Source organism: Trichechus manatus, unplaced genomic scaffold (genome assembly GCF_000243295.1).
Source record: "Trichechus manatus latirostris isolate Lorelei unplaced genomic scaffold, TriManLat1.0 scaffold00006, whole genome shotgun sequence".
Taxonomy (NCBI): Eukaryota; Metazoa; Chordata; class Mammalia; order Sirenia; family Trichechidae; genus Trichechus; species Trichechus manatus.
In genome coordinates, this window is record NW_004443942.1 from 19,331,329 (window position 1) to 19,347,121 (window position 15,793).

Below are 15,793 nucleotides of genomic sequence, written 5' to 3' on the forward strand. Positions count from 1 at the left end.
AGTCCTCATAACAACGGTTAATGACACTGCACAAAAGAGTTCCTATTATTAAGTTGTAAAATGGGGGAAAGGGTGTAACTTTATTGCTTTCAAGAACAGAACTACAACCAATGGACAGAAATTTCAGAGGGCCAGATTTTGATTTAATACAACTAGAACTTTCTAACAATTATTTGTTGTTGTTAGATGCCATTGAGTCGGTTCCAATTCATAGTGACCCTGTATGCAACAGAATGAAACAGTGCCCAGTCCTGCACCATTCTCACAAGCTTTGCTAGTTTTGAGACCTTCACTGCAACCACTGTGTCAATCCATCTCGTAGAGGAGGGCTTTCCTCTTTTTTGCTGATCCTCTACTTTACCAAGCATGATATACTTCTCCAGAGACTGGTCCTTCTGGATAATATGTACAAAGTACATGAGACGAAGTCTCACCATCCTCGCTTCTAAGGAGCATTCTGGCTGCACTTCTTCCAAGACAAATTTGTTCGTTCTCCTGGCAGTCTGTGGTACACTCAATATTCTTTGCCAACACCATAATTCAAAAGCATCAATTCTTCTTTGCTCTTCCTTATTCATTGTTCAGCTCTTGAATGCATATGAGGTGACTGAAAATACCACAGCTTGGGTCAGACACACCTTAGTCCTCAAGGTGACATCTTTGCTTTTTAACACTTTAAAGACGTCTTTTGCAGCAGATTTGCCCAATGCGATGCGTCATTTGCTTTCTTGACTGCTGCTTCCATGGGCGTTGATTGTGGATACGAGTAAAATGAAATCCTTGACAACTTCAATACAGTATTTTCTCCACTTATCATGAAGTTGCTTATTGGTCCAGTTGTGAGGATTTTTGTTTTCCTTATGTTGTGATGTAATCCATACTGAAGGCTATAGTCTTTGATCTTCATCAGTAAGCACTTCAAGTCCTCTTTACTTGCAGCAAGCAAGGTTGTGGCATCTGCATATCACAGGTTGTTAATAAGTCTTCCTCCAATCCTGATGCTGTGTTCTTCATATAGTCCAACATGATTATTTGCTCAGCATACAGATTGAATAAGTACAGTGAAAGGATACAACCCTGATGCACACCTTTTCCAATTCTAAACCACCCAGTATCCCCTTGTTCTGTTTGAATGACTGCCTCTTGGTCTATGTACAGATTCCACAGGAGCATAATTAAGTGTTCTGGAATTCTCATTCTTTGCAATGTTATCCATAATTTGTAAAAATTGGAAAGCCAGTTTTCTTTTTTTAAAGCTCTGCTGTAAATTTCTACCAAGTGCCAATGGTCACCTGACACACTCGCAGGAGGTTATCTGTGTAGCTGGCAAACAGAGTCTGGCCACCAGCAGATCAGGCCAGAGAGGTACACTGGGGTGGCTCAGCCTTGCTACTAGCGCTGATAACTTCTAGCTTCAGTTCATCTATGATGATCTTGCCCTCCATGTCCCAGATCTTGATGCTGGAGCCCGTGCTGGCACGGAGCCAGCAGCAGTTGGGGCTGAAGCACAGGCATTGATGATGTCCCCACCATCTAGGGTATAGAGGTGCTTGCCTTCGTTGAGGTTTCACAGCATGGCATGGCCATGCTTGCCTCCAAAAGCACAAAGGGATCAATCTGGAGACTGTTCAGGTAGTCTGTGAGGCCAATGTGTTTAGTTTTTAGCTTGCAGTTAGCCAGTTTCCATACCTTGACCAACTTGTCCCTGCCATAGGAGACGATGACAGGGTTGCTGCTGCTGAGTGAGAAATGGAAGCAAGACATCCAGTGCTAGTGGCTCTCATCCTGGACAATGTACTTGTAGACATCCAGAGTATTCCACAGCTTGATGATTTGTTTTTTTTCTTCAGCCTTTTAAAAGTCAAAGTTTATTTCTACTTAAAAATGCTCAAGAGAGTTAAAAAAAATCAAAAGGCTCAATGACATCCAAGTTTAATAAAGTTTATAGTGAGGTGCTGGCTATTAGTGTCTCTGCTGCAACAGCTTCAGCCTGATTCTGAACAATTCTATGCCTTGGAGTTTCTTCCAGTTAGAGAATAGACAATTCATCTGACTTCCGGCATACTTCATAAAAGACTATCACTCCAGTAATGGTGAAAAAAAGAGTGCCAAAAGCAATCATTGTCATTGCAATGCAGAAACAATTATAGTATTCCATTAATGGAGTGTGCTCTCTTGCAAAGAGGTTAGTTTCCTGTCCATTAAAATGTTCAGGAAGAGGCAGGAACACCATAGAAAGGATTCCAACACTGCATGGAAGTTTAGATGAGAAACTCCTATGGTTCCTTTTTACCCTGAGGTTTTAGTATCAATTTTCAACAATGAGGGTCCAAATCAAAAAGGCTTTTCCTTTGTTAAAACTGCTAAGCTCAAATTCTAATAATCAGAGCACTCCAGTTCCTCGTATGATCCTAGGCAGCTGGAGATAATGGTAGTTTCATCAGATTCACACTCATAAAAATGAAACATTTACATATAAAACTATGATTTTTTTCTCTCTTCTTTGAGTCAATGGGCATAGAAAAATAGGACTATAGTATAAAATCTAGACTTTTAAATATACTCAAGGGGTAAATTTACACAGGATTAATGAAATTCTAGCAATCTCTGCCTGCTAGATATGTTGAGTTTGAATCTAGTAAAAAAAAAAAAAAAAAAAAGGAATTCTTTACTTTTAGCTAAAAATACCCTGTTAGCACAATTACAGTTAAAATTCTAGGTTATTATTTTATAATCTTAACATTATAGAAAAGTCCAATATGTTAAGATGTGTTTTTTTTATTTCAACAAAAGTTATGATTTAAAAAATTTCAATGTTTAGGGCTAAAATGAGAGCCTTGCCAAGAATGGCATAGCCACATATACTTCTGCCCACACAGAGGGGAAGAATGGCATACACCTTTCAAGTTGTATGACTCACTCATTACCTGGAAGATAGAGAACATATGACCCAGGCCATTCTGGAGGAGTCAGAACATATTTTAAAAGATTATTGTAAAAAATAAGTCACTTTTTTTGACTGGTTAAAAAAAATTCACTATGCCATTTTTACAGCTTTGGAATTGTGTTCCACTAAATTAAGCAATTTGCTTCTGTCTGGGAAATGCCAAGCATAATAGGTCTGCCATTGGATTTCTTGAACACAGGCAAATGTGGGGTCACGTACTGTACTAGGCGCAGAGACGTAACCAAGGCATGGTGGCTATGGTGTGTGCCCCGGGCACCGCTTGAGGAGAGGTACCAATGAGCAGTTTCTGTTGACCATCACAGTTTCTATCACTAGCTGTGAGAGATCATTCAGCAATTTAAAATTAATTGCCATAGGTGCTGTTTTCCGTAGATAGGCCCTTGGCTAGGTGCTAGAGTACAAGGGTGACGAGAGTGACATGATCTTGGATTTCATAGAGCTTACAGTCATGTTGCCATGGACATCACACAACTAAAATACAATGAAATCTGAAATTACTGATTTATTCTTTTTATGTGAAATAATTTCTTGCCTGTTTTTTGAACTGTAAATAGAAGCAGGCTCACTCCCAAGAAATGCAAGTTTATCTGCAAATGAGCCAATAGGTTCTATCCAACATTTATGGCTATACAAAGCTATTAGACTGTTGGTTTTGCTTTCAGTTAAGTAAAATAAATGTGAATGACATTCATAAACCCTATACACATAAGCTAATTATATAATATCAAATCTAAGTTTCCGAAGTCTGATTGCCTCACAGATATTTGCGATGTATATTTTTTTACTAGACTTCTTGGTCACATCTAAGGTATCGGTAGTTTCATGTTTGCATCATTGATTTCTTTTCATTTTCTTTTACATTTCAACCAGTTATGAAGTCCTCTTAATGTTATCCAACTGTGGATAAAAATAAGGTTGATTAGTCTTTTCACACATCGGCATGTTTGGGTACAAAAGGTCCAATTTGCTACTGGGTAGCTAATGCTACAACTGGCTTCATCAATATAATGGTCTGAAAAGTTGCTTATTCACAAGTTTCTCCCCTTCCTCCAACCTCAAATTTTTCTTTCTAATGACACTTCTAATTGAAAATACTCAAAATTCAAGCTACTTGCGTTTCTGAGTCATGCTAAGTTATGCAATATTATGTTACATCTTATCTGGCATTAGATAATATGATGCTAATTTTTATTTAAGTATGTATTTCAAGTATAGATACATTTCAAGGTGCTACCTAAAATTCAGGATTTATCTTGCAAATATATTCTACAGACAGCCCTTATGATGGCCGCTAAAATGTAAGCACTTACAGGATTCATTGTATCAAATGTGCTTTTCTCCTCCAAATGTTAAAAATTATTGGCATTCATTTGAAGAACTTGTTAAGCATCTAAAATTCTGTACCAGCAAGTATCTGGAATATGGTTTGAAGCAACTTCTGTTTACAGACAAAGTCTGTAAGATATCCAAATACTACTGTGATGTGTTTACAGTTTATAAAAGAATTAAATATCAAATCCTTTTGGGTGTGCATTTCTAAATGAGCATTAAATGATTTGAGGGAAAAAAACTAGAAAATTTTCATATCTGGTGCATGCCAAGTGAATTATTGGATTCATCTTCTCTTTGCAGCTTACTTTTGGTTGATGAGGGATTCTCTCTAATGGTCATTAAGGTCATTGCCGGGAATTAGTTTACTTTTGTAAATGGATTTCACCTGGAAATGTCATTTCTATGCAATCAGCTGTATCATCTTGGGTCTTTGAGCAATGATGCTTAACTACTGACAGATGGAGAATTTTGAAAAGAGTTCCAACTAATTCTGACAGCCATCACTTCCCACCAACCCTTAGTTAAAAATTAATTTCCAATAATGGGGGAAAAAAGCTGATGAATTCTACCCAATACCTACAAAAGATATTTAATATCATAAATTGTTATCCATAATTTCTTTTTTGGGGAGGCAGAATGAGTCAATCTAGGGAGTTATGATGACTACTGAATAAAACCAAAAGTGCATTACACCATATCTCCTGCCAAATGAAACTTACAGACATGAGGAAGCAGCCTCCTGAGGACAATTATTGTTACGGGAATCAGAAAGTATTGTGTTGGTCAAAAAGAAGTAGTAAGGTTCACCTGTATAGTTTATCTGGTTCAGTTAGTTCTCAAAACTTGTCTTTTAAATCTTCCTATGAAATGGAGAAGAGCAACGGTGTACTTTTTCAAGAGTAAAGATCATCAAAGTATTTAAAGTATTTAAGAGAGTATCTTCGGCTGGCGGGGTACCACAAAGAGCTAATTAGGCTTAGTCACCGCTTTAAAACAGTAAAGGTAAGTGAAAGGAAAACACTGTCATTATAAGTTTTGAAAGCAAGAGTTAGGATCATGGATCTTTAGCCTTCAGCAGTGTAAGCATGCAATTGCTTGAATGATTTATATTCTAGTGAGAAAGACTCAGGATGGTTTCATCAAATTAACAGCCAAATAGATGGCTTTGGAAGAGCATTAGTTTGGAGTTAAGTGCTGATTTTGGAAAAGTCCATGTAAAAGATGGTCAGGACATGTAGACCTATGCCACTATAATTTCCTGTGGGAATTCTACCTTTTCCCACCATGCATATCTCTTTTTGATACTTCTATTTCCTTCTGGCTTTGCTACTCATATGCCTGTAATGGCCAGGCAGGGGCATGCAAGCTTCAGGGTTGGCCCCTGATACCAATTCTTGTCTTTGATTAGGCTATTAGGAAAGGATGGAAGAATGGTTATGAAGGAAAACTAGTGGAATTTTGCAAGGTAAATTGGTGAAGAACAGTAATAAGTTAAAAAAAAAAAAAGGCATCAGTAATCATATAATAAAGGTGAGTGACTGTGTTGGACCTGGGAGAGAAACTAGAGAATAGTTACTCTGTAGATGGAGCCATGTAGAAGTGAATAATTATGTGTCACCTGTGCATGGGAAGTGATTTTTTTTTTTTTTTTTAATGCATCAATTTAGAAGACAATGTTTGGAATATATGTATTTGTTGTTGCTAGTTGCTGTTGAGTGGGCTCCCAACTCATGGTGACCCCATGTATTACAGAATAGAACTGCTCTATAGGGTTTTCTTGGCTGTAATCCTTTATGGAAGCAGTTCTTCGGGCCTTTCTTCACGATATATATATACACATATACACATACACGCACACACATATATATCTATATATATGTATGTATGTGCATATGTGCATACTTATTTTAGAAGAGGAGATGAGGGGAAAGGGGAGTGAGTGTATGAACAGATCAGAGTTCAAGAGATCATCCTAATACAATAAATAATAATTTCAGTTTAATTATGGCAACATGTTTGAGAAGTCATGCATACAAATAAGCATTTTATGTTGGGAAGTTTGTGAAAAACTAATTCCTTGCATCTCCTCGCTTGAGTTCAAAACCAGTTGAGAAATAGACATAACATCCGGGAGAGGAGTACTAACACAGTATGGGGTTTTATCTTCCCCCCAAGTTTAGATCTTGGGATTTTTACCCAGCCAGCCTCCTGAAGAAACAGGGCTTACCAATGGCCTTTGAACACACATGAGAAAAAATGGGAATATTGAGAGGGCAACGGGGCTCTTGGCCTATGTTCTGACCCTGCCTGTTTACTGCATAGAAATAGAAACTGAGAGAACACAGGCCATGAAAAGGCAGGCAGAGGTGCAAGAGAATGTAGCAAAAGTCCAGACTACACATGAGCTACAGCAGTAATGCCCCATACTTTAACCCAGCCCAACAGAGCAATGCTGGGATTCTACTATTCCAGATTAGATAAATGACTTCTCTTTGGAGAAGAAAAAATAAGAGGGTGGAGAAAAAGTTCCTATATCATGGGCAAATGAAGAAATGTGTAAAAATGGAGAAAATTTTTCTTCCTTACATTCTTTTGGTATTTTCGTTTGTATTATTCAAAATTTTTTCAGTTGCAAGTGACAGAAAATATAAAAACCTGTACATGAATGTTTATAGCACCTATATTTATTACAGCCAAAAGGTGGAAACAATCAAAATGCCCTTCAGTAGGTGAACGGTTAAACAAATTGAGGTATATCCATACCATGGGATATACTACTCAGCAATAAAAAGGAGTGAACAAACTATTGATACATGCAATAACTTGGATGGATCTCAAGGACATTAGGCTGAGTGAAAAAAGTCAGTCTCAAAAGGTGACATACCATATGATTCCATTTACATAACATTCTCAAAATGACAAAATTACAGAGATTGAGAACAGATTAGTGGTTGCCAAGAGGAAAGGATGTTAGGGGGTGGTGCAGGTGTAACTATAAAGAGGTAGCATGAGGGAGGTCTTTGTGGAGATGATAACAGTTGTGTATCTTGATTGCAGTGGTTACATGAATTTAAACATGTGAAATGATATATAACTACACACACACATCGTACCAATGTCAATTACTATGGTTTTGGTACTATAGTTATGCAAGATGTAATCACTGGGGAAAACTGGGCAAATATAGGACCTCTCTGTAGTATCTTTGCAACTCTTGTGAATATGGGACCTCTCTATACTATCTTGGCAACTTCCTGTGAATCTATAATTATCTCAAAATAAAAAGTTAAAAAGATGTGGCTCCAACGAAAAAGGGAATGCACTGGTTTATGGAATTGGGAAATCTAGGGGTTGAATCTAGTTATCTTTACTCACAGGAGCTCAAGCAATGTCATCAGGAGTTGTCTCTGTTATTTTCGAGGTTCTGTTTGTCTTTGTGTGTTGACTTCATTCTGTAGACAATTTTCTCCATGAAGCTGGAGAGGATACCAGAGATTTAGTCTTCTTACATGATCCTCAAACCTTGTGACCCGGGAGAGAGAAAAATTCTCCAATCTTAGAGAGGACTCTGAATTTTGAATCAGATGCCCTCTTGAAACCAATCACTGTTGCAAAGAGGATGGAATATACTGACTGGCCGTAATGGGCTGGAGGAATAGGTGCAGGGATAGCTCCATTAGGACCTCTGTGAGGATAGGAGTGGTTTCCCAAAGAGAAAAGTGAGGCATTTTCATCAAAATCAGGTAAATGGGGCCTGGCAAAACAACAGACATCTGCTACACTACTAAAATGTCACAGTGACAACTCTACTATGTATAAATACTTGATAATTTAACTTGTAAAATATTTGGATATTGGTATAACAAGGAATTGTTACAGATTTGAGTTTATTTTTTGAAAAAAGAGTAAAGATCAGAAAGGCTGAACAAAATTTAGTAATTAACCAAAATCCAACCAGAAACACAGTCCAAGATAATTGGCAAAACGAAAATTGACAACATTTCATTGGAAGTATAATTGATAACAAAAAATTAGAAATTCACTGTGGTCTTTAAAATATATAGACAACTAAACTTTTATAGGTAAAATGTTGAATAGCTGAAACAGGTTAAACTGAAGTTTTTGAAAAAAGTAGAGGCCCTCTAATGTTGACTCCAATTTAAAAATACTCCACTATGCACTCAAACCTTGAAACTGCTTTTTTCATAGGCAAAAGAAACACTATGATTAGTATCTATTCAGCACAGTGGTAGCTGAGTTGGGGACATTTTAGGTAGTGCTCTGTTAAGCAAGACAGTAAAGGGGTTTGTTGTTTGCCAGGAACGCACTTTAAGTGAAAAGATCCCCTTCGAACTGAAGGGGCAAAAATTTCAGCTAAGTGGGGACTAATAAAACAGTTCAGCCGTCTCAAAACTGAGGAAGTGGAATGGACTGGCAGACTTATTTGGAGAAAGCAACGGCAGCAGGCAGAGAGAACAGGTAATAATAAGAACAGTTAGGTAGAGACTTCTAAGACTTACTTTGAGTAGATTGATATTTTTAATAGGAAGAATTCAGGGGAGAAATGCACTTGGAATGAAAGAACCTTTTCGAGTATAATTGAATTGAGTAAGAATTAGAGTGGGAGATAAGAATCTACGTTAATAATTGTTATCAGAAAGGAATAACTGTTATTCGAAAGATTATGTTTTAACAATAATTTTAAAATACTATGATTCTTAAATAGCCACATGAAGGGGAGAATGGGAAAGGGACATGTGCCAAATGTGGTTGTATTAGGAGACTCTCAAAATTTCATATTTGAGAAGTGGCTTGAAGAGGGTAAGAATATCTGCAAGGAAGAGAAATGAGGCTGAGGACATAGTATTTTTGCCCAAAGTCCTGATCCTAGAACTGTTTTTCTCCCCTCATGTCACTAATCTTCTTTCATCTTCTGTTTGGAAGTATGAGAATTAACTATTTTTTAAAATTATGACTTCTGGCTAATTATATCTTGTATGTCATTAGGTACATACAGTCAGTCAGTCTATCTATCTATACAGAAATATCTCAGAACAAACGTTTCCCAACAGCTCTTAATGTGATGGACTAATCCCTCTATGGCTGTTATGCAGAACTTGCCATTTTGGAGGCTTGAGTGGTTTGTAAAATGATGGTTCACTCTGAGAAGTATGGGCTATCTCTCTACTACCTTTGGGGGAAAGTTATAGGAGGTGATGAATTTAATTGTTTTACATAAACAACCACGTGAGCTAAATATAATTTGCTTATAATTATAAAATACATTGAATAAATCTTTCCATCAAACCTAGAGTACAATCATCTTGCTGATCTTCATCCACAAGTTAATTACCAAATCCCAGGTTAACATGTGATTTGAATTTGTTTTCTGTAGTAGAGATGCATTTTGTATAGTTATCCACACGTGGACTGCTAGATACACTGTAGATAGAGGCAGGGTATACTCTAGAGATAACAATAACTATTTTATACCAACCCGAGCTCAAGATCCTGTCACTCTCTAGTTCTGGATCTATGACAAATTACTTAACCTTTCTAACCTGCTGCTCATTCTTTTTTAATTAGTAAAATGAAGACATGTCTACAAAACATCATCTGAAATGCTGTGGCTAGACATTTTGGAAATTCAGAATTTTTAGAAAGGCAACATGGCGCATATGCTGTATTTATGTAATACCCCTAAGAGGAGTGTGGAGCAACACCTCATTATTAAACATTACCATTTCTGCAACAAAACCTTTGAATGTTCACACTAAGTGGAATGAATAACGACTATCAGTAGTCTCAAATTAGCAAAAGTCAGGTTTTAGCTGCCAAGTTAAAAAAAGCTTTGTGATTCTCAAAATCCTTCTGAAGTTTTGGGATTGTGAATGAGGGACTGTGGATATGTAATATTTACTTTAGGTGTCCGAGTGGAGCAAACGGGTAAGTGCTTGACTACTAGCTGAAAGGTTGGCAGTTTGAATCCACTCAGAGATGCCTCTGAAACAAAGCCTGATGATCTTCCGAAAGGTCATAGCCTTGAAAACCCTATAGAGCAGTTCTACTCTGTACACATGGGATTGCTATGAGTTGCAATCGACTTGACATCTATCAACAATATCTGCTTCAAAGGCTTGTTATGAGGAATAAGTAAAAAAAAAATGCATTTAAAGCACTTATGACATGAGAGAGCAAACATTTGTCACTATTATTCTGTGTTCATTAATATCTATTGACTGATGGCCCCTTCGCAAATGATGGAACACTATATAAGCTAACAAGGCATGCGGCTGCTAACGTCTCTCTCAGCGTAAGGTTAAAATACCGTATTTGATTCTGACCTGCAACTCTATTAAACATCAAAGTTCTTTTTAAGCAGTTACCTTAGGTATTTCCAAGTTATTCAAATATGAAGGCATCAAAGGATATTTTAAAATAAAATACAACTATATTTCTTATGAATACTAATCCCTCTTTAGATTCTTAAACATATATTCAATCTATATAGTCAGCTCTGCTATAACTGTTCTGAAAATGTGGATTTGTTTGAATCCCATTAATATATTAGGGAACAAGTTAAACATAAGGCAGATTTTGTGTTCACTTATGTGAGATTTCATCCACATGAAACACTAGGTGAACACAGAAAACTGCACCTCAGCCGTTCACACATCTCACAAGGACACTGAGCCACACCCATTCACATCTGGAGTTATAAATGTCCTCTTTCCATCACTTCACAGTAACTCACAAGCTGCAACCTTTCTGAAGCTCACTTCTGTAAGCAAGCTTCAGGTCTTTTTCATGGCAGAGTGCCATATTTTTTGTAGTATTTATGTATTTCTTAAGCATTTAACATGTGTAAAACTGTGCTACTGTTATTATTAGGTGCCTGTCATTCTTACATGTCAATAAAAGTTTTTCAGTGTTGTGCCCTTAGTCCCATTTTTCCCATCCACCTTGCGGTTTTATTGCATGATTTTTACATAGCATGGTGATTTTTAGGAATACATATGCCAGGCTATAGCAGAGTTAGCTGTCGTTCATGCTTAGTGTGTACTGTACCTACCTTGTGGCATGTAAGCAACATTAACACAACATTCAGGCACATAGGAACATATTCTGCAACCGATTTTAAAATGTAGGAGAATACAATATCTTACTTATTAAAATGTTACTCTACAAAAAATGAAAACTAATTTTGTTTGAATTAGGTCTTAATAAAAAGGAATGGAAAAGATAGGTGAAGTTAACATTAATGTGTTAAAACGATTATTTCAAATTGGTAAATAAAAACTCACTTGCATTTATTCCATTAAATCATAACTACCATCATCATAACTATCTCGATTCTCTAATCTATTAATTTCATAGCCATTACTAATCTAGAACATCATTGTTCAAAGCATGTTCTTAGGGATGTTATCAAGACTTTCTTAAAAAGATTTCTTTTTTTGTGTTAAATAATAAAATGGCTATAGTTTTTAGAGAATCCTAAGTAAATAGTGATAAACTGAAATAATGGCCGGGATTTGCTTTAAAATATTTCAATAAAGGAAAAAATCTTAAAAATAAAATGGGATACTCCAGGTAAATGTGGCAAAATTTTGATAATTGGATTCAGGGTTATGATTACACGAGGGATCACTGTACTATTCTTCTCACTTTTGGTGTATCTTGGAAATTTTTCATAATATAAATTTTTTTTTAAGTTTGAAAGTTCAAAGGAATTTAGGAATTACTAGGTTATACTAAACAAGATTCTTGACTGCAAGAATTCAGGGACTTATAATGTCAATGTGAATTATCAACCTCCCCGTATGCTGCGTTTCTCACTCTTTTTTGACATGGAACCCTTTTCTTGGCTGAGTATCCCAGGTAAGTCTTTCGAACACAATGAGGTAGAAATGATAATGACTACTCCAAAGCATTCTCAGAAACGTTGAACAGTGTTTGTAAAGAGAGATTGTCATCTAGGTTTCTCTCTGATCTACTGATTTGCCATATAAGAATTATTTGTTGCCAGTTGTTATTAATGGGGCCCTGGTGGCACAGTGGCTAAGAGCTACAGCTGCTAACCAAAAGGTTGGCAGTTCAAATCCACCAGCCGCCGCTTAGAAACCCTATGGAGCAGTTCTACTCTCTCCCGTAGGGTCCCTATGAGTAGGAATTGACTTGACAGCAACAGGTAATAGTTGTTATTAAGAGCCATTGTCACTTTGCTATTAGCAGTATTTAAAAGTTTTATAAAGATGTCTATGATGCTTTTAAATGTGAATCAAAAAGCAAGTTGCAGAGCAATATAAATAGTGTGATCCAATTTTTATAAGAAATAAAAATATGTTTGTATATAAATAAGACAAACAACAAGGTATCCAAACCATTAACAGTAGTTATAACTGGGAGTGATACTGGCAGGGGGTGAAGAGGAAGTGCATTTTAGTGTATCCATTTTTGAGAATAAGATACTGTGCTTTAATAAAAAAACAAACCTAAATTATGTTAGTTAAAATAAACCTATGGCATTAAAAGTCAGGATGGTGATTACCCTTGAGGGGAGGTAATGATTGGGAGAGGGAAGAAGGGAGGGCCTCCAGGGTTCTGATAATTTTCTATTTCTTGATCTGAGTGCTGGCTACAGGCCCGTGTTTACTTTGTGAAAATTCATTGAGCTATATACTTATGATTGGTTCAGTTTTTACACAAATAATTTACTTAAAAGTTGTTTCACAGTGACTTATTGAATAGTATTCTTGTTCTAGTTTAAATGCACATATTTTCTCTTGATTGATATGTTCAATAGCTTTCTTTTCCCACTTTCATTATGATTTATTCTCCCTGATATGGCTGCACTGCAAAGGTATTGTTACTAATTTTTACAGAAAACCCTTAGCTGATAAAAATGGCATACAAGATCAAAAAGATGGAAAACAACAGGTGTTGGTAAGGTTGTGGAAAAACCAGAACCCTCATCCATTGCTGGTGGGAATGTAAAATGGTATAGACACTGTGGAAAACAATTTGTGGTTCCTCAAAAAGTTGAACATAGAACTACCATATGACACAGCAATCCTAATCCTAGGTATATACCCAGAAGTGAAGGCAGGAACACAAACAGAAACCTGTATACCAATGTTCATTGCAGCACTTTCCACAATAGCCAAAAGGTGGAAACAACTGAAATGTCCATCAACAGATGAATGGATAAACAAAATATGGTATATACACACAATGGAATACTATTCAGCCATAAAGAGCAATGAAGTCTTGATGCATTCCATAATATGGATGAATCCTGAAAACTTCATGCTAAGTGAAATAAGTCAGTTGCAAAAGGACAAATATGGTATGATCACATTTATATGAAATAAGCGAGTATAAAAAAAACAAAGATTATTAGTGGCTATTAGGGGTGGGAGGGAGGGTGAACGGGGAAGTTTTTATTTAGGGGCCACTGAGTTTGTTAATGGTGGTGGAATGATTTGGAAAAGAATATCAAGTATGGCTGCATAATGTGAAGAATGTAATCAACGTCACTGAATTGTACATGTAGAAATTGTTGAGTTGGAGTATGTTTTGTTATGAATATTTTTTGCCACAATAAAAACATAAATTAATTAATTTTAAAAGATGACATATAAGAGAATCACTCATACCTTACGAGGTATGGTTACTTATTAATCCTGTTAGCCACTCATCAGTATCTGGTAAAAACATTCCTTTTGAAGCATGTAACTGCCTAAAATAGATAGAAAGGAATAACTGAGAGGAGAAAGTGATTGTTGAACAGGTGACACAACCAAAGGCCATGAAAAAGGGACCAAAGAAAAAAATGTTATGGGAGCTCTCCCTCTGACAGATCCTCACATACTTCTATGAATAAGGAGAATCACCAGGACCAAAGTTGGAAGGGACATCAAAGATCATTCCATCTCATGCTCTCTTAACCATATTTTAAATCATAACTTGACTGAAAGGTTTAAAATGTTTCACTGGTTGCTCTAGGGTCGTTTGCTTTGGTGTAAGTTTCCTAAACCTACCTGTTGCTGTCTCGATTCTGACTCATAGCAACCGTATAGGACAGAGCAGAACTGCCCCATAAGGTTTCTGAGGAGCATTTGGTGGTTCGAGCTGCTGACCTTTTGGTTAGCAGCTTAACTCTTAACCACTATGCCACCAGGGTTTCCTATGCTGCATAAAATTAAAGTGCATTTAACCAAATACTTGTTGTATTTAGCAAATAAACAGGCCAGACAAGGCAGGTAAACAAGATTATATAATTAAGTTGCACCTCTATGTACTTTCTATAGTAGCAGGAATGACAAAAACATTTTTTCATTATCAGTAAAGAACTGATGGATTTTTTTCAGGCTTCGTTCTGGTGACACATATTTTGGCCTAATTTGAAATATAAATCTACAAAATTCACATTTTATATAAAATAATAGTTTAGACCACTTAAGGGGTAGTACCCGTTGCTGTCCAGGCGATTCTGACTCATAGTGACTCTATCGGACAGAGTGGAATTGCCCCATAGGGTTTCCTAGGCTGTAATCTTTCCGGAAGCACACTGCCACATCTTTTTCCCGCAGAACAGTTGGTGGGTTTGAACTGCTGACCTTTCAGGTAGCAGCCGAGCACTTAACCACTGTGCCACCAGGCCTCATTTAGAGGCAGTAAAGAGAAAGAAAAACCAAACACTTCAAGATTTAAATCTTTAATATATCAAGTAGCAAGGAACAATATTAGTATTTTATTTGTGACAACTATTTAAATGATATTTACAACCACTTTATGGGCAAATACATTTGTACATCAAAGCATTTTTAGAAAAGAAAGTCACATTTATGATTAAAATAATGTATAGAAACATAATAAAAAAACTAAATATATCCTGGGCCATAATTATCACTTCTAAATTCTTCTTATTTAAAACCAATAAGGATAATGTAACTATTGTTTTCTAAAATGTCCTAATCCATTTGTTGAAACACAGTAAAACTACGCTGCCACACTGCTGATTTAAGGATCTTAAAGAATAACAAACATTTTAGAAACTCAAAACATAACCTTGTCTATGGAAATTTTATATTTGTTTAGAATACAGAAGAAGAAATTCATTTTCTGCTTGCTGAAGGTATTTGGGTAAACCTAGTTTTAAGACAGTCTTCTTTCCAATATTTTACATTTCTGAAAGGGCACTGACAATAAATACTTTTAAAATCAGAGTTGATCCATTTCGTTTTCTTTAATTCTGAAATAACTTATCTTAGATTTCCTTTTGAAATGCTTCTTCCAAATTTTCTAACCAAGCTTGAATTTATTTTATGGTTTTTTCTTTTATATTCTAGAAAAGAAATGAAAAGATATATAAATATGGTAGAACTATCAATCAGAATTTTTCTTCTTTCTCATAATTCATTTTTTAATAATTGTTTTACTTATTTATTGTACTTTAGATGAAGGTTTACAGAACAAATAGTTTCTCAT

General features: G+C 36.1%; 1 protein-coding gene and 1 pseudogene across 2 annotated transcripts in view; both read right to left on the reverse strand.

Annotated features, from left to right (window-relative positions):
- Window positions 1-1,271: 1,271 nt before the first annotated feature.
- LOC101358280 (receptor of activated protein C kinase 1 pseudogene) lies at window positions 1,272-4,648 on the reverse strand (annotated as a pseudogene).
- A 10,353-nt stretch (window positions 4,649-15,001) lies between these two features.
- The window catches only part of KIF18A (kinesin family member 18A), a 106,193-nt gene continuing 105,401 nt past the window's right edge, over window positions 15,002-15,793 (reverse strand). The window contains exon 17 of one of the 2 annotated variants that reach the window (XM_023737888.1): window positions 15,002-15,650. In XM_023737888.1, the coding sequence (XP_023593656.1) occupies window positions 15,568-15,650 (83 nt within the window). In that variant the 3' untranslated portion in view covers window positions 15,002-15,567. The remainder of the gene's footprint in view (window positions 15,651-15,793) is intronic. The other variant, XM_023737879.1, reaches the window with a different exon arrangement.